This window comes from Prionailurus viverrinus, unplaced genomic scaffold, assembly GCF_022837055.1.
Source record: "Prionailurus viverrinus isolate Anna unplaced genomic scaffold, UM_Priviv_1.0 scaffold_35, whole genome shotgun sequence".
Lineage (NCBI taxonomy): Eukaryota > Metazoa > Chordata > Mammalia > Carnivora > Felidae > Prionailurus > Prionailurus viverrinus.
In genome coordinates this window covers 8,219,658-8,237,374 of record NW_025927605.1, presented here as the reverse complement: position 1 = coordinate 8,237,374, position 17,717 = coordinate 8,219,658, and the positions used below count along the sequence as shown (strand labels likewise).

The window sequence follows — 17,717 nt, the reverse complement described above, 5'->3', positions numbered from 1 at the left end:
CGGCTCCCCCTCTCCCAGGGACCGAGTTCCTCCCCGCACTCCGTCAGGATGGTATAAAAAGGGCCCGGGCCAGTCGTCGGAGCAGACGGGAGTTTCTCCTCGGGGTCGGAGCAGGAGGCACGCGGAGTGTGAGGCCACGCATGAGCGGACGCTAACCCCCACCCCAGCCGCAAAGAGTCTACATGTCTAGGGTCTAGACATGTTCAGCTTTGTGGACCTCCGGCTCCTGCTCCTCTTAGCGGCCACCGCCCTCCTGACGCACGGCCAAGAGGAGGGCCAAGAAGAAGAAGACAGTAAGTCGCAAACTTTTGGGGAGTCCAAGGCTACTTGGTACCTCGCCCTGCGCTCTGTCCCGGGGGTCCGCGACTTAAACTAAGACTCGGGATGCTCCGGAGACTCAGGGACGGAAGGGAGATGGCGAGGGCTCTTCCTGGGCGCCCCGGGAAGAAGGCAGTGTACCCTGGGTGGGGGGTGTAGAGGAACGCGCCCCCCCCCCTCCGCCCCGCCGGTAGTGAGAGGGCAGAATGGAGCGCCGCCCGAGTTGGCACAGGAGGAAGTCCCGGGCTCGCTCTGTGGAGCACCACGGGGGAAATGGGGGTCTGCGCGCCGGGTGAGGGGAAAGTACGTCGGAGATGGGATGGGGGGCGCCGTGCTGGGAATTTGGAGCCCGAGATGTAAAAGGGATCAGGAAGGCTTGGGATGATTCATAAGGAAAGATTGTTTGCCCTCTCTGCAGGCTAGACAGTGTTCCTGGGGCTGCGGGGGTGCTGGGCTGAGGGGGGAGGGGGCGCGGAGAGTGGGCGGGTTGGAGGACGAGAAACTTTGGCGCGGAGTTGACAGGGCGGGGTCCTTGCGCCCTCTGCTGATCCGCACGGAGCCCCGCGCCTCCCCGTCCAGCGCTTCCCCGCGCAGGGGCTGCGTGGAGTGGACGGGCGCTATTGCCGGTTGTGGCCCCCGCCTCTAGACCTGGAAAATAAAACTGGGGACCCGGTAGCCTCAGTCTCTGAAAGAAGTGGCCGAGGCCGAGGAAATTGCTTAGTGTTGCCCGCCACCTAGTGGCTGTCTGGGTAGACGCTCGCGCGGTGGGCGTGGTTAGCTAACTTCGTTACTATTTGCGGACTTTTTGGTTCTTTGGCCAAGGAGTGACCCAGAGGTCCTGGCTAGGTTTAGGAAACGGGGGTTGTCCCGAGAGAGGGCTTTTGAGATGTCTGGGGGCTGGAGGGTGGGGTGTATCCTACTTTGGAGGTATAATTCAAGTCTCTGGGCGGGACCCCAGGCCAATAGGCCCCGCCCCATCCTCCTAGCGCCGCCCACGCCATCCCACCTGCCCCGGGATGGGCGGGATGGGGGCTGGACCTCCCGTCTCTCCTCCTACCCGTCCCCGCCCCCGTCTCCACCCAAACCACTCCCCAGGAGCCTGCCCTCTGGTTGGGGCCCCTCTTGTTCTCCTCCCCAGTCCCCCAACTCCCCTCCCCCACCCAATGGCTTTTTATTTCACTTGGCTTCAGCGCCGATGGGCTGGGGTTGGAGTTGGAAGCAACTCCGGCCTAAAGCTTTGTTTAAATTCCTGAGAACTGGAAAGAGTTACAGCCGCCCTGGCCGGGCGCCTCGGCGCTGTCACCGGCCCTGATGAGGAGCAGATGAGCTTTTAAGGATTTGGGGAAAGGGTTGGGGGCGGGGCGGTGGTGAAGGAGGCGGCGGGAAATGGAAAATCTAAATGTGTCTCTAAGACAAACGGGAAAGGAGGGTAGGGCTGGGGGTCCCTGGAGCCCCGAGGTGGGGGGGGGGGGGCTCGAGCGCCGCTGACAGCCCCTCCTTTCCCCTCTTGCCCCAGTCCCACCAGTCACCTGCGTACAGAACGGCCTCAGGTACTATGACCGAGATGTTTGGAAACCCGAGGCCTGCCGGATCTGTGTCTGCGACAACGGCAACGTGTTGTGCGATGACGTGATCTGCGACGAAACCAAGAACTGCCCCGGCGCTCATGTCCCCCCGGGCGAGTGCTGCCCCGTCTGCCCCGACGGCGAGGGTACGGCGAGGGGCCTGGGGCTGGGGGAGGGCGGGGCCGCCGGGAGCACCCGGTGCAACCCCGCCGCTCACCCGCGTGTCTTCTCCCCTAGCGTCACCTACCGGCCAAGAAACCACAGGAGTCGAGGTAATCCTCTGCCCTCGACTTTTGCCCCCCCCCCCCCCCCCCCCGAGTCCTCAAGCGCCTCCCTTCTCTAACTCGACTTCTTTTGCTTCTTCTCCCCCCTTACCCCACAGGGACCCAAAGGAGACACTGGCCCCCGAGGCCCAAGGGTAAGCGTTGCGCTCTCTGCTGTCGGGGCTGGAGGTGGGCGTGGCTCCATGCCTGCGCTCACCGCCGCCCGCCCTCTCCCGCTGCAGGGACCTGCCGGCCCCCCTGGCCGCGACGGCATCCCTGGACAGCCTGGACTTCCTGGACCCCCCGGCCCTCCCGGACCCCCCGGACCCCCTGGCCTCGGCGGAGTAAGTGAAGATTCAACACACTCCTGGCAGGCCGGCCCTGAGTGCTCCCCTCACCTCCTGTTCTTTGGTTTTTTGTGGGTTTTTTGGCAGATGGCATACTTTGTATTTTGAAATGGTTCCAAACTTACAGAAGAGCTTCAAGAATAGTGCCAAGAACTCTCACATACCCTTCGCAGTTTGTCACATTTGCTTTGTCAGTCTCTATGTATACATATAATCGTCGTTATTTTTCTTTCGGAACCATTTGTTCCAGAATCAGTTGATGTTGTGTCCTTTTGCTCCAAACTACTTTAGCTTTGGTTGTATTTCCCGAGAACAAGAACTTTCTCTTACGTGACCATTGTAGAGTGATTACATTTCGGAACGTTAACACTGACACATAACTATGATCTGAATATACAGTCCCTATCCAAATTTCACCAACATCCCAATAATACCCTCTGTGGCATCTTTTTTCTGGATCCGGGATTATAAATTGCATTTAATTGTCATAGCTCCTCGGTTTCCTTTACTCTGGAACATTCCTCAGACTTCCTTTGCCTTTCATGACCCTGGAGTTTTTTGAAGAAGCCAGTTGCTTCGTAAAGCCCAATTATTTTAGTGGCCCTCAGCTCAGGTTGGCCGGATGTGTCCCCATAATTGGAGTTGGGCCGTGCCTTCTGGGCAGGAATATCTCACAAGTGATGTTGTTGACTTTCTGAGTGCATCAAGCCAGGAGGCATATGTCAATATCCCATTGTCAGTGATGTGTTGCCTCTCAACTCACTGATTTCTCATGCCCTCTCCTCTCTCTTGTTTCTTCTAGAACTTTGCTCCCCAAATGTCTTACGGCTACGATGAGAAGTCAACTGGAGGAATCTCTGTGCCTGGCCCCATGGTGAGCCACTGGGGTGCAGAGATGACAGAAGAGGAGCCCGTGGGAATCTAGACAGGATGGGCCAGTGGTGGTTTATGGGGGAATTTCAGAGGTGGTTTATGGTGGAAATTCAGAGAGGATGCCAGACGAGTGGGAACACTCCAACAGGAACCACTGGAAGACAGCAAGATCACACCCATGTTGCACCTTCCTAAAGAGGTATCAACATGGCCGCTCTTTTTTTTTCCCCCTTCTGTAGGGTCCTTCTGGTCCTCGTGGTCTCCCTGGTCCCCCTGGCGCACCTGTAAGTATCCAGGATATCATCATACACCACCCTGGGCTTTGGTCTTTTGAAGGGAGGATGGGGATGAGGGCAGGTCAGGTGCTCTGAGAGATCTCTTGGTGAGATGGGGAAAGACTGACGGGGACCTGTCCTAACTGAATCCCTCTTTCCTTGTCCTCCAGGGTCCCCAAGGTTTCCAAGGCCCCCCTGGTGAGCCCGGCGAGCCTGGAGCTTCAGTAAGTGCCACCCCCCTCCCCACAAGTTGTACTCTATCCAAATACATACTCCCCACATACAAACATGTGGATTGTCCTATTGAAGGACTCCTCCACCCCTGCCATCTGAAGTCTTCCTTGACTCCTCCTTCCAATCCCAGCCTCCCCCTTCTTTTTTTCCCCTTATCCTGGTCATTCTAATCTCCTTTCTTCCTGTTTCCTCTAGGGTCCCATGGGTCCCCGTGGTCCCCCTGGTCCCCCTGGCAAGAACGGAGATGACGTAAGTAACCCAGGCAAGATGATCCCATGTAGCCCCCAATGCCTCCATGGGCTAGGTTCCTGTAATCTCCACTCCAGTGCCCCACCACCTTTGAAGGTGATACCCAGAGAAAGGAGGCCAAGTTCTCCCTGATGCATGGGACTGCCCTTGAACAATGATCTTCACCCTTTGTGGGATGTTCCCCCTTTCTCCAGTGGAGGTGACTGACCCTCCCCTCACCCCAGCCACTTCAAAGCAATCCCCAACACTGTCCCTCGGGGTGAATGACTTCCTTAGGCTTGACTGCCCTGGGCACCTCAGATTTGCTCTCCCTATACAGAAATAAACAGAAATTCCCTCGGAGGGACTCAAAATTCACCAAGCAAGGATTTCACTGTAGATTTAAGCTGCGCTCTAAATCCAAAGACAAGATTCTGGGCTCCTAAACCTGACCTTCAACAATGCCAAGAAAATTCAGACCTTCCACACGTTTCCAAGGCATGGGCATCATGGCCTTTTCTCTCCCTCTCAGGGTGAAGCTGGAAAGCCTGGTCGTCCTGGTGAGCGTGGGCCTCCTGGACCTCAGGTGAGCAGGAATGCGTGGCCGGCCCTGGACATCGCCACAGGGGGGCTCCACTTGGGCACTGGGTCCACAGTGGCGTCTTCTAATGGCCCTGCCTTTCTCCTCCTTTTCTTTTCTCTCCAGGGCGCCCGGGGATTGCCTGGAACTGCTGGCCTTCCTGGAATGAAGGGACACAGAGTAAGTCCCCTTTGTAGCACCCCACCATCCTACCCCTTCCCCCAAAGGATCCTCCTGCGGGTGTCGACGTGGGGTGGCAGCTACAGAAGTCCCAAGGGATAGAGAGTAGACATCCAAAAGAACTTCCCTCCATTGGGAAAGAAATCTCCATAGGATTGGGTGAGATCTTGGGGCAGTTGGGGTCTAGTCTAGTGCAGAGACAGGGGGATGGCTGTGGTGACCCCCTGAGGCACCTTGCCAGGTCAACATGAGGGCCAAGGTGGTCCACCCCTTCCAACGGCACTCACCTTGGCCCTTCTTCCCTATCTTAGGGTTTCAGTGGTTTGGATGGTGCCAAGGGAGACGCTGGTCCTGCTGGTCCCAAGGTAAGAGGATGCCTGAGTATCTGGGCCCCCCACCACCCAGTCTTACCACGAACAAATTCCTAACTTCATTCTCTGTTCTCTAGGGCGAGCCTGGTAGCCCCGGTGAAAATGGAGCTCCTGGCCAGATGGTGAGTGTGTCCAGTTCTAGAAGGAAGAGATGGAACAGGGTAGAGGGGCGAGATGGGATTTGGGGGGAAGAGTGTGTCTCTGATCTCACTCGTCTTTCCTGGCTTTTGTCGTCAGGGTCCCCGTGGTCTGCCTGGTGAGAGAGGACGCCCCGGAGCCCCTGGCCCTGCTGTAAGTCCTCTTGGCCCCTTGGGGGGATCCCGGGGCACCAGAAGGGGTTCCTGAGGGGTTGCGGGGACCCGCCAGCACTCGGTGCACGTGACTGGGGCCACCCCTCTCTCTCCCGCAGGGTGCTCGTGGAAATGACGGTGCTACCGGTGCCGCCGGCCCCCCTGTGAGTACAGCCCCCGGGTCTCTGTGCCTGGGAGCCCCGAGGGCTCCTGGGGCTCCCACCGGGAGCGGGCCCCGTGGCCACGAATCCCAGGACCTCTTTTGCCGCCGGGTGTGACTCACAGTGGCCATTTTCCTTCTCACTAACGGCTCCATTTCATTCACAGGGTCCCACTGGCCCCGCTGGTCCTCCCGGCTTCCCTGGTGCTGTTGGTGCTAAGGTGAGATCCCTGCCCCCGCTCTGAGCCCAGCACCCACAGGCCAAGGGATGGGCGCCTCCCTGTTCTCCAAACCCGGAGAAGCCCATGCCCCAGCACCTTTGTCCTCAGGTCCTCTTCTGTGATCTTGGAGTCCTAATTCCTGCTCTCCTGTCCCTGCCCTCCACCCTCACCTCCCGACGTCCAAAGACGCGCTTGGGCTCCTGACCTGTCCTTGTCTCCTACCCAGGGTGAAGCTGGTCCCCAAGGAGCCCGTGGCTCTGAAGGTCCCCAGGGTGTGCGTGGCGAGCCCGGCCCCCCTGGCCCTGCTGGTGCTGCTGGCCCTGCTGTAAGTGCTCCTCAGTGCCCCCGTGCCACCCCCCAATTCAGAGTCCTCTTCTGTCACTCACCCTCCTCTCTCCGGGCCACAGGGAAACCCTGGTGCTGACGGACAGCCTGGTGCCAAAGGTGCCAACGTGAGTATTCTGCAGCTTTCAGAGCCGCCCCCGGCGCCCCCCTCCCCCCTGCCCCACGCCCTCCGCTCCGGGGCTCAACCTGTTCTGCCTCCCACAGGGTGCTCCTGGGATTGCCGGCGCTCCTGGCTTCCCTGGTGCCCGAGGCCCCTCTGGACCCCAGGGCCCCAGCGGCCCTCCCGGTCCCAAGGGTAACAGTGTAAGTATCACTCTCTCACTTGTGCCCACCCGCGCGCGCGCGCGCGCGCGCCGGCTCCGTCCGGCGTGGCCCCGCCTGAGAAGCGTGAGGATGCGAATCAGCCCCCCTCCCCGCCTCCCCCCCCCCTCATCTTTTTTTCCCTCCCGCAGGGCGAACCTGGTGCCCCCGGCAACAAAGGAGACACTGGCGCCAAGGGAGAGCCCGTAAGTCCCCCCGCCCACCCCCCACAGCTCAGCCCATCTGCCCCCGGGGAACCCCGGGAGGACGGGAGGGGGCCCCCCGGGTCAGCCCCTCACCGCGGACCCTCCCCTTATCTCTGCCCCTCTCCAGGGCCCCACTGGTATCCAAGGCCCCCCTGGCCCCGCTGGGGAAGAAGGAAAGCGAGGAGCCCGAGGCGAACCCGGCCCCACTGGCCTGCCCGGACCCCCTGGCGAGCGCGTAAGTGTCCCCTTCTTCGCCCCCAAGGCCAGCCCGGTGCCCCCCGTGTCAGAGCTCACTGGCCTCTTCTCCTCCTGCAGGGTGGACCCGGTAGCCGTGGCTTCCCTGGCGCAGATGGTGTGGCTGGTCCCAAGGTAACTTCTCTTCATGGCTGGGGTGCTGGCCCTGCTCCGTGGACATCACCTGCCCCTCCCCATGTAGTCACCCCCACCCCCCTCCCGCCCCCATCAGTGCTCCGCGCCGTGGCCGCGCACTCTCTCTTCACACTCGGCTTCGCCTTGACCTTCCCCCTGCCACCGTCTGAGCCACCTGACCCTGTCCCACTGGAGGAATAAGAGGCCGGCCTGTGGTAAAAAAGAAGCCCGGACTCGAGCCCCTAATTGTCCCTGTGACTCCCCCGACCAGGGTCCCGCTGGTGAACGTGGTTCTCCTGGCCCTGCTGGCCCCAAAGGTTCTCCTGGTGAAGCTGGTCGCCCCGGTGAAGCTGGTCTGCCTGGTGCCAAGGTGAGCCCCCCGCCCCTCTGCCCCCCTTGCCCCGAGACCCTTGCCCTGTGTGGGGACTGGAATGAGGCACCCGGAGCGGGACCGCGCATCTGCCCTCTGAAGGGCCCTCTCGCCTCTTCTGTCACCCTCACTCACATGTCTCTGTCCCCTCTCCACTAGGGTCTGACCGGAAGCCCCGGCAGCCCCGGTCCGGATGGCAAAACTGGTCCCCCTGTAAGTACCGCTCCCCCGGGGCCCCTCCCCCGCTCCCGACCGCCCACCTTCGGTCCTCGCCTCCCATCTGTGCCTTCCGTCCGTCCGTAGGGTCCCGCTGGTCAAGATGGTCGCCCCGGACCCCCAGGCCCCCCCGGTGCCCGTGGTCAGGCTGGTGTGATGGGATTCCCCGGGCCTAAAGGTGCTGCTGTGAGTATTCCTCAAGGGACGTCGCAGAGCCAGGGACAGGCACTCCCGGGAGATGAAAGGCCTGGGCGCCAGTCCCAGCTTTGCCGCTGGCTTGCTGTGTGGCCTCAGGCCGCTCACTGCCCCTCTCTGGGCCTCAGTCTCCTTATCCATAAAAACGAGAGACTGATCCTGGCTCCACTACCATTGCTCTATCCTTGGAAACAAGCATTGTTGGGGCCACCCCTGCGCCCCCCCACGGGGTAGAATGGGCCTTTTATAAGATAGGCATCCCCAAATCTTGGTGGGTTCTTTGAAAAATAGGTCCCAGAGGAGGTGAAAGCCCTTTGCAAACAGGTCACCGTAGGCATATGGCGGCGAGAAGGAAAGGGGGGGCGGGGGGACAGCAGCCTGAAGGGGCATGTGGTCTCAGAGGGAAGATGCCTCAGGGAGACACCAAGGGACCAGCAGAAAAAGCCAGCAAAGCGTTTCCCCAGGCCCAGAGCTGGGCGAGAAGAAAACCCCTAAAAGAACCACTCAGGGTAAACAGGAAGGACCCAGGGGACCCGTGTTCCCACTTAAGCCCCCTTAACTCCCTGACTGTCTTTGCCCGTAGGGAGAGCCTGGCAAAGCAGGAGAACGAGGTGTCCCTGGGCCCCCTGGCGCTGTTGTAAGTATCGCCCTATGGTCCCCTGTCCCCTTCCTGCCCCTGCTCGTGACACGTCCCCTCCCCTGCGGGGCGCAGAAGGCCACAGCCATCACCAGGGCATCAGAGGCCCCCCAGCGGGGTCTGCCCTGTCCCCCCACCCCTTCCCCGGCACCCCACCTGCCCTGCTCCCTCTGTCGGCTGCCCTCCTCACCTCCCTGATCCTTTGCTCTCTCCCCACAGGGTCCTGCTGGCAAAGATGGAGAAGCTGGAGCTCAGGGACCCCCCGGCCCTGCCGTAAGTGTCCCTAAGAGTCAGCCTGGGGAGGCCACACTGTGGAGATACCCCCCCACACACCCCTTTCCTCCTGGGTCTTCTGGTGACCGCAGCGTTCTCTCTGTGACAGGGCCCTGCTGGTGAGAGAGGCGAACAGGGCCCTGCTGGCTCTCCCGGATTCCAGGTGAGGCCTCAAGGCTGGCCGGGGGTTAAGGTATGGGCTCCCCTTTGTCCTTTTTCAGATTCTAATCCCACCCCCTCCCCTCCCCCATTTCCCACCTCCAGGGTCTTCCTGGCCCCGCGGGTCCTCCCGGTGAAGCAGGCAAACCTGGCGAACAGGTAAGCGGTAGCAGGTGGGGAATGCGGGGCATTTAGAGGGAGAGGTCAGTCCTCCCGGCTGATCAGATAACCCTCGGCTAGGATCAAGGTTAGACCCCCTCCCCAGAGGACTTCCTTCATGAAGGGAGCCACACAGAGGGAAGCTGAGCGCTACACAGCAGCATGATATGATCTAGAAGTTTCCGCATGGCTGCCAGTCTGGACGACTTTTTTTTAGAGCTGCAGGGATACCTCTGACTCTCCCTCACCCCAGAGTTTGAAGAGAGGGCCGTCTTTTTTTTTTTTTTTTTCCAACGTTTATTTATTTTTGGGACAGAGAGAGACAGAGCATGAACGGGGGAGGGGCAGAGAGAGAGGGAGACACAGAATCGGAAACAGGCTCCAGGCTCTGAGCCGTCAGCCCAGAGCCCGACGCGGGGCTCGAACTCATGGACCGCGACATCGTGACCTGGCTGAAGTCGGACGCTTAACCGACTACGCCACCCAGGCGCCCCGAGAGGGCCGTCTTTGACACATCCCCAGGAGAAGTAGAGAAAGCATCCCAGTTCAGGTCGTGAGAAGGGGCTGGTCTCTAATGACAGACCCCAAGGGCCAGCCCCCAGGAGGAGAACAGGAATGCTTTCTAGTGGGGAGGGGGGGTGCTCACTGTCTGTCCCTCCCTCCCCCTCAGGGTGTTCCTGGAGATCTTGGTGCCCCCGGCCCCTCTGGAGCCAGAGTAAGTAACACTGTCCCCGCCAAGATGCCCTACGTCTGGCCCTGTCTCTCGAGCAGCCATCACGTGCCCTGTCCTTCTTTTCCAGGGCGAGAGAGGTTTCCCTGGTGAACGCGGTGTGCAAGGTCCCCCCGGTCCTGCCGGTCCTCGGGGAGCCAACGGTGCCCCTGGCAATGATGGTGCTAAGGTGAGGCCAGCACGGGGACCGGGTCTAGCCCCTCTCGAGGCAGGGGCGCCTGGCCATGGCCAAAGCCACCTAGATGTGGGGGAGGGCTGGGAAGGGGACAAAACTGGGTGGGGTCCCCCAGCAGCCTGAAGTTCCAGGCTGGGAGCCTTTCCTCTTCTTAGCCGGCTCATCTTTATCCTCGCAAGCAAGCCTGGGAGATCTCACGAGGGCGCTCGGGGCTGTGACCCACTCCTGGGACCCCAAAGCTCATGGCCGTCCTCTCGGTTGTCACCTAGGGTGATGCTGGTGCCCCCGGAGCCCCCGGTAGCCAGGGTGCTCCTGGCCTTCAGGGAATGCCTGGTGAACGAGGTGCAGCTGGCCTTCCTGGCCCTAAGGGTGACAGAGTAAGTCCCACAGTCCCACACCTCCTCCCCTGATCCATGTAGGGTTCCCATCTCTGTCTCCCTCTACTTTGGATGCTTCAGCCTCCCTCTTTACCCTCCCTGGGGTCTTTCCCTCTTCTCCTTAATCCTCTCTTCTTCCCTTCTGGCCTCTTCACTGATAAATCCTCCACCAGCTATGCAGGCTCTTCCCTCCCCCTGAATTACCATGGTAACGGGAAGCAGGGTGGCCTCCTGGATGGGGGAATCCCTTATTCATCCCTCCACACAAGGCATGGGCCTCTTAACCTAGCTTCCACCACGCTCCCCTGAAAGATCTCGAGTCCTGAGCACAGGTCGGGGCAGGGCAGAGCTGGGGAGGAGTGGAAGCCGGTAGCAGGATGCTATGGGTCACCTCCCTGCCCCCGCCGGAAGTCTCAGGCCTTCCCTGTGTCTTCAGGGCGATGCCGGTCCCAAAGGTGCTGATGGTTCTCCTGGCAAAGATGGTGTCCGTGGCCTGACTGGCCCCATTGGTCCTCCTGGCCCCGCTGGTGCCCCCGGTGACAAGGTGAGGTGGCCCCACCATCTTCCCTAACACACAGCTTCTCCGGCGAACCTGGGCGTGATTCCGGCCTGGGGGAGGGAGGTCCTGCCATTCTGAGCTGGTGACCTGAAGGTGGGAGGTTCCAGGAAGGAGGGGAGACTCTCCCGGGGTCATCTGCTGGGAGCGCTTACAGCTGACCTGCGCCTCTTGTCCCTCCCTCTCAGGGTGAAGCTGGTCCCAGCGGCCCCGCTGGTCCCACTGGAGCTCGTGGCGCCCCCGTAAGTACCGAAGACCCACACGCCGCCCGCCCGTCTGCTTCACCCTTCCCGGCCCTCTTTCTGTGCCTCGTCCACCTTCACGCTCACCTGCCCTGGGCCCTGGGGCATGCTCCTCAGGGCCCCGCTTCCCCTCCTGCCTGCGCCATCCACCCCGCCTCCCCCAGGTCAGAGCCCCTCTCAGTCCGCCTCCTTTTCTTCTAGGGAGACCGTGGTGAGCCTGGTCCCCCCGGCCCTGCTGGCTTCGCTGGCCCCCCTGTGAGTACCAAGACCCCCATCGTTTTCTATCACCGCCTGGGACCCGGGACCTCGGGTGACCGCATAAGGACAGAGGCGTGGAGAGGGGACGGTGTCCCGTTCAAGCATCTTTGTGCCTGGACTTACCGCCCTTCCCCAGCCCCGTGGAACCGCCCAGTTCCCCACGCTGCCCCATCCCCCTCCTCCGCTCACCACACCCCTTCCTCCCCCAGGGTGCTGATGGCCAACCTGGTGCTAAAGGCGAGCCCGGAGATGCTGGTGCTAAAGGCGATGCTGGTCCCCCTGGTCCCGCTGGCCCCACTGGACCCCCCGGCCCCATCGTGAGTGTCCCACCCTCTGAGCCCCGAGCCGCAGGCGGGGCTGGGCCTGGGTCTGGGCCTGGCCCAGTCTTCATGGCTCTGTGCTCTCCTACAGGGCAACGTTGGTGCTCCTGGACCCAAAGGTGCTCGAGGCAGTGCCGGTCCCCCTGTGAGTATCGCCCTCGGTGCCTCCGCTGGGGCTGTCGCTCCAACCTGGGTTCAGAGATGGGGGCGCTGGGCCAGGTGAGGGGGCTGCTGTCCTCCTGACTCCTTTGTCCTCTCCTGCCAGGGTGCTACTGGTTTCCCTGGTGCTGCTGGCCGAGTCGGTCCTCCCGGCCCCTCTGTAAGTATCGTGGCGGTGACTCTGTTGCTCGGGGAGCGGGGGACAGACTGTCGGGAGGGTGGCGGGCCCATCTGAGGCCTCAGCGGCGCTCCGGAATCCACCGGAACCTGACGGCCCCGCTTCTCCCCGTCCAGGGAAACGCTGGACCCCCTGGCCCTCCCGGCCCTGTCGGCAAAGAAGGCGGCAAAGGCCCCCGCGGTGAGACTGGCCCCGCTGGGCGTCCCGGGGAAGTCGGTCCCCCTGGTCCCCCCGGCCCTGCCGGTGAGAAAGGATCTCCTGGTGCTGACGGACCTGCTGTAAGTGCTCCGGAGGGGCCCTGGGGTGGGGGCCGTGCTCCCGGGGCCCTGCAAGGCGCCTCACCTTCATCACCCTCCCGCAGGGTGCTCCCGGCACTCCCGGACCTCAAGGCATTGCTGGACAGCGTGGTGTGGTTGGCCTGCCCGGTCAGCGAGGAGAAAGAGGCTTCCCTGGTCTTCCCGGCCCCTCTGTGAGTGCCCCCCTCGCCTTGGGGGACCCCGAGAAGAACCATCACGGGGCTTGGAGGCTGCAGGGGGCGGGGGGGGGGGGTGTGCTGGGGCCAGACAGGACAGGTGTGGTAGACGAGCTTGGGGGCCCTCGGGCCCTCCCCCCAGCCCATCTCTGGCCTGACTCCTTCTCCTTCAGGGTGAACCTGGAAAACAAGGTCCTTCTGGACCAAGTGGTGAACGTGGCCCCCCTGGTCCCATGGGCCCCCCTGGATTGGCTGGACCCCCTGGCGAGTCTGGACGTGAGGTGAGCGGTCGCCAGCCCCACACCCGCGCCCTCAGCATGGCCATTTTGGCCTCTGCCTGAGCCTGACTTCCTCTGGCTGACACTCACCTCGCGCTCTCTCTCCGCAGGGATCTCCTGGTGCTGAAGGCTCCCCTGGACGAGATGGTTCTCCCGGCCCCAAGGTAAGGTGGCTGCATCCCAGGGCCCCAGCCCCACCTGCCACTCCCCTGCCCCAGCCTAGCCTCTTGAGCTGGGACTGATTCACAGACCCCTCCCCTCCCCTTCCCAGGGTGACCGTGGTGAGACCGGCCCTGCTGGCCCCCCTGGTGCTCCTGGCGCTCCTGGTGCCCCTGGTCCCGTCGGCCCTGCTGGCAAGAATGGCGACCGTGGTGAGACTGTAAGTAGCCAGGCCCCGGGGACTCTCCGGGCCTGCCTACGGGCCCGCAGATGGACATCTGGCTTAACCTAGGCTGGGGGAGGAGAGGAGGTCTTACACGACGTCGGGGCCCCTGGCCTTCCTGAGAAAACTGAGCCACAGCTCAGTCCCGAGGCCCCTCCCCCAGGCAGTACCACCCTTATTCCCCCGGGGAATGGGGTTCATCCCCAGGTGCCTGCCCCAGCTCACGTGAAGCCTGAATTCACATGAAGGTTCATGTGGGGCTCAGGAGGGATGGGCACGGCGGGGAAGGGTGTGAGGAAGGGTGGATGTGGCCGAGGGGTGGTTTCGTCCCGCAGCTCAGGCTGCAGCAGGATCTAACACACTCTTCACTCTCCCCAGGGTCCCGCTGGTCCCGCCGGTCCCATCGGCCCCGTCGGTGCTCGTGGTCCCGCTGTAAGTGCCCTGCTCTGGCCCTCGTGTCCTCAGAACCCGGCCCAGAAGTGGGCTATGCCCGACTCGGTGCTGACGGATCTTCCGCCTGACAGCCTGTCCTCTCCTCTCTCCTAGGGACCCCAAGGCCCCCGTGGTGACAAGGGTGAGACAGGCGAACAGGGTGACAGAGGCATAAAGGGTCACCGTGGCTTCTCCGGTCTCCAGGGTCCCCCTGGCCCTCCCGTGAGTATGCTCGGCACCCCTCCAGCCCCCAGCTGCCATTGAGCCCTGCCACACAATGAGGGGCGATTTTGCCTCAGTTTCCCCTCTTGATAGTCATTTTCACTCCTCCCTAGCGGGGACCGGGGTCTGAAGAGTTATGGGCATTTCCAAGGGCCTTCTGAGACGGCGAGGCTCACAAAGAGGGGTTGTGGGAGGCGTCTTAGCCTGTGGACACCTTGGGACTAGACGTCCAGAATAACGAGGCGGGGGGCAGGTTGCTGACCACGTGTGACCCCCACTGAGCTTGCGTCGCCTTTGCATCTGTCCTTCAGGGCTCTCCTGGTGAACAAGGTCCTTCCGGAGCTTCTGGTCCTGCTGGTCCCCGAGTAAGTCACGCCTCTGTCTATCTTCTCCTGCTGGGACCCAAGCCCAGGCTCCCTTCAGGGCCCTCTGCCTGGTATACAGGTGTCCCCGTCTCTCTGCAGAAGGGTCTGGGGGCAGGGGTCGGGAGAAGAAGGGTCCTGGACAGTCTTGCCCGACTGTGGGAATGGCCGATGATGAGGTCGTGGAACCAGAGGCAGGCAGGGAGGGTGGTGGGTTTCTCCGAAGAGTTGGGCTGGTGGTCCTGTGCTTTCTGGCAGGCTTTCTCCAACCACCTTCCCCTTTGCAGGGTCCCCCCGGCGCTGCTGGCTCTCCTGGCAAGGACGGACTCAACGGTCTCCCAGGTCCCATCGGCCCCCCTGGTCCTCGTGGTCGCACTGGTGATGCTGGCCCTGTTGTACGTAGCCCCTCAGCCCGTCTGCCCGTGGCCCTCCAGCCCCATGGGCGCTCGGACCCTGGTAATCCCGACTCCTCTCCCTTTCCGTGCAGGGTCCCCCCGGCCCTCCTGGACCCCCCGGTCCTCCCGGTCCTCCCAGCGGTGGTTTCGACTTCAGCTTCCTGCCCCAGCCACCTCAAGAGAAGGCTCACGATGGCGGCCGCTATTACCGGGCCGATGATGCCAACGTGGTCCGTGACCGTGACCTCGAGGTGGACACCACCCTCAAGAGCCTGAGCCAGCAGATCGAGAACATCCGGAGCCCCGAAGGCAGCCGCAAGAACCCTGCCCGCACCTGCCGCGACCTCAAGATGTGCCACTCCGACTGGAAGAGCGGTGAGGGCCTGCCCCAGCTGTGCCCTTCCTCCTCCTCCTCCTCCTCCTCCTCCTCCTCCTCCTCCTTCCCCCGTCCTCCTCCTCCTGCCAGCACGGGCCTGAGCCCTGAGGGGCCCAGGGGCCCATGTGTGTCCCCGCTGCCGTACCTCCCCTGACTCCATCCTGCTCGGTCCCACTGCAGGAGAATACTGGATCGATCCCAACCAAGGCTGCAACCTGGATGCCATCAAGGTCTTCTGCAACATGGAGACAGGTGAGACCTGCGTGTACCCCACTCAGCCCCACGTGGCTCAGAAGAACTGGTACATCAGCAAGAACCCCAAGGACAAGAGGCACGTCTGGTATGGCGAGAGCATGACCGACGGATTCCAGGTGAGGAAGTTGGCCCTGGAGCCACTCTCACAAGATGGGGCGGGAGGCGAGGTCCGCGCCGGGCTAGGGGCAGACGGGGCTGGGTGGGGAGGCTGGAGTCCTGGGTCCCCGATGCTGGCTGAGACATCCGATGCCCATGCATGATGCCACTTCTGGATGGGGGAGGGGTCCGCTGGAACGCCGTCGGAGGACTCCAGGGAGGGAGGCCAGGACTAGAGGCTCCATCGTGGTCACTCACTCGCTTCTCCTCCTCCCCCCGCAGTTCGAGTATGGTGGCCAGGGTTCCGATCCTGCCGATGTGGCCATCCAGCTGACTTTCCTGCGCCTGATGTCCACCGAGGCGTCCCAGAACATCACCTACCACTGCAAGAACAGCGTGGCCTACATGGACCAGCAGACTGGCAACCTCAAGAAGGCCCTGCTCCTCCAGGGCTCCAACGAGATCGAGATCCGGGCCGAGGGCAACAGCCGCTTCACCTACAGCGTCACCTACGACGGCTGCACGGTAAGTCCCTGGCCGGGCCCCTCTCCGGGCTCTGGCTTTCCTGGCAGGCCACACTTCCGTCACCCCCTCACTCCCACCTGGTGACACCCCTCTCCCGTTGTCTCCCCTTCGCCCCAGAGTCACACCGGAAACTGGGGCAAGACAGTGATCGAATACAAAACCACCAAGACCTCCCGCTTGCCCATCATCGATGTGGCCCCATTGGACGTTGGCGCCCCAGACCAGGAATTCGGCATCGACATTGGCCCTGCCTGCTTCCTGTAAACTCCCTCCCACCCAACCTGGCTCCCTCCCACCCAACCCACTCGCCCCTGACCCTGGAAACAGACAAACAACCCAAACTGAACCCCCCAAAAAGCCAAAAAATGGGAGACAATTTCACATGGACTTTGGAAAATATTTTTTTCCTTTGCATTCATCTCTCCAACTTAGTTTTTATCTTTGACCAACCGAACATGACCAAAAACCAAAAAGCACATTCAACCTTACCAAAAAAAAAAAAAAAAAAAAAAAAAAAGAATAAATAAATAACTTTTTAAAAAAGGAAGCTTGGTCCACTTGCTTGAAGACCCATATGGGGGTAAGTCCTTTTCTGCCCGTTGGGCTTATGATACCCCAACACTGCCCTTTCTCCTCCTTTCTCCATCCCTCCTTGGGGCCTCCCCTCCACCGCTCCCCAAATCTAAGTCTCCCCAAAAAAGACACAGGAAACAATGCATTGTCTGCCCAGCAACCAAAGGCAATGCTAAAACACCCAAGTGACCCCCGCCCCACACTCCCAGCCCACTCCCCTCACCCAGCAACCCCCAAACCCTGGGGGGACCTGAGGTTCGCAGACTACCAAAGAAGCCTCACCATCTGGCGTCCCCGTGGCTCCAGCAACATACCCCCTTCGTTTTTGAGGGGGCATGCGGGGGGACCACTGGCCCCTCGCTGCCTGCCTGCCGGGTCTGGAAGAAAGTCAGGAGGGGCCACGACAGAGCGGAAGGAAACATCGGATTCATTCGGGGACACGTGTCAATCCCCCGTGCGACAGGGCTGGGCGGGAGAGACTGCTCTGTTCCGCGTGTAATTGTGTTGCTGAAGGACTACCTCTTCGTGTCTTTCTGTGTCACCGGGGCAACCGCGTGGGGGCGGGGATGGGGGCAGGGTGGGAGGGGGCTCCCCATTTTATATCAAAGGTGCTACATCTCTGTGATGGGGTGGGGTGGGGAAGGAATCACTGGTGCTAAAGAAGTCGAGACGCCCCACCCCCCAGGCCAGCAAATGTTCCTTTTTGTTCAAAGTCTTTTTTTATTCTTTGGTTTTTTTTTTTTTTTTTTTTTTTTTTTCCTTGCGGATGGGGACTCGTGAATTTTCTAAAGGTGCTATTTAACTTGGGGGGGAGAGAGCCTCGCAGCTCTGCGCGCTCCTTTCCACCCCCTCTCCACCCCGCTGGCCGCCTCTCTCTCTCCACCTCTCTCTCTCTCTCTCTCTCTCTGGAAGCCCTCCTCCTCAGCTGCACCCCATCCTCACCGCCTCTCTGTCCTGTGTCCTCTCTCTGGGTTCCAGAGCACAACTTCCCAAAGCACAAAGCAGTTTTTTTCCCCCTAGGGGTGGGAGGAAGCAAGATTCTGTACCTATTTTGTATGTGTATAATAATTTGAGATGTTTTTAATTATTTTGATTGCTGGAATAAAGCATGTGGAAATGACCCAAACATATCGGTAGTGGCCTCCTAATTTCCTGCCTTGGAGTCTGGGGAGGGGAGACCTGGGGAAGGGGCTTTGGCGGGGGTGGGGGAGGTTGGGGGA

At 61.4% G+C, this 17,717-nt stretch overlaps 1 protein-coding gene across 2 annotated transcripts; it reads left to right on the top strand.

The window, feature by feature from the left end:
• Positions 1-64: 64 nt before the first annotated feature.
• Positions 65-16,294, top strand: COL1A1 (collagen type I alpha 1 chain). Of its 2 annotated transcripts, XM_047845928.1 has the most exons (51): positions 66-293; positions 1,835-2,029; positions 2,121-2,155; positions 2,266-2,301; positions 2,389-2,490; positions 3,296-3,367; positions 3,606-3,650; positions 3,812-3,865; positions 4,071-4,124; positions 4,636-4,689; positions 4,810-4,863; positions 5,175-5,228; positions 5,312-5,356; positions 5,472-5,525; positions 5,644-5,688; positions 5,852-5,905; positions 6,132-6,230; positions 6,313-6,357; positions 6,455-6,553; positions 6,703-6,756; positions 6,884-6,991; positions 7,072-7,125; positions 7,397-7,495; positions 7,655-7,708; positions 7,799-7,897; positions 8,490-8,543; positions 8,763-8,816; positions 8,926-8,979; positions 9,081-9,134; positions 9,805-9,849; positions 9,935-10,033; positions 10,309-10,416; positions 10,853-10,960; positions 11,161-11,214; positions 11,416-11,469; positions 11,682-11,789; positions 11,884-11,937; positions 12,058-12,111; positions 12,246-12,407; positions 12,491-12,598; positions 12,775-12,882; positions 12,990-13,043; positions 13,151-13,258; positions 13,640-13,693; positions 13,808-13,915; positions 14,227-14,280; positions 14,565-14,672; positions 14,765-15,047; positions 15,229-15,419; positions 15,682-15,924; positions 16,042-16,294. In XM_047845928.1, the coding sequence occupies exons 1-51, from the start codon at positions 200-202 to the stop codon at positions 16,186-16,188; spliced, it is 4,386 nt and encodes a 1,461-aa protein (XP_047701884.1). In that variant the 5' UTR covers positions 66-199; the 3' UTR covers positions 16,189-16,294. The 2 variants fall into 2 exon arrangements, with proteins under 2 accessions (XP_047701885.1, XP_047701884.1); XM_047845929.1 differs by lacking the exons at positions 12,246-12,407; positions 12,491-12,598 and having other exon boundaries at positions 65-293.
• The last annotated feature ends 1,423 nt before the right edge of the window (positions 16,295-17,717 follow it).

What these genes read in the sequence shown, in the direction of transcription:
- COL1A1 (XM_047845928.1), top strand. Translation starts at nt 200, where the DNA reads ATGTTCAGCTTTGTGGACCTCCGGCTCCTGCTCCTCTTAGCGGCCACC. An exon ending in CTGGCGAGTCTGGACGTGAG is followed by an intron (nt 12,883 to 12,989) that starts GTGAGCGGTCGC and finishes CTCTCTCCGCAG; the next exon opens with GGATCTCCTGGTGCTGAAGG. An exon ending in GCATGACCGACGGATTCCAG is followed by an intron (nt 15,420 to 15,681) that starts GTGAGGAAGTTG and finishes CTCCCCCCGCAG; the next exon opens with TTCGAGTATGGTGGCCAGGG.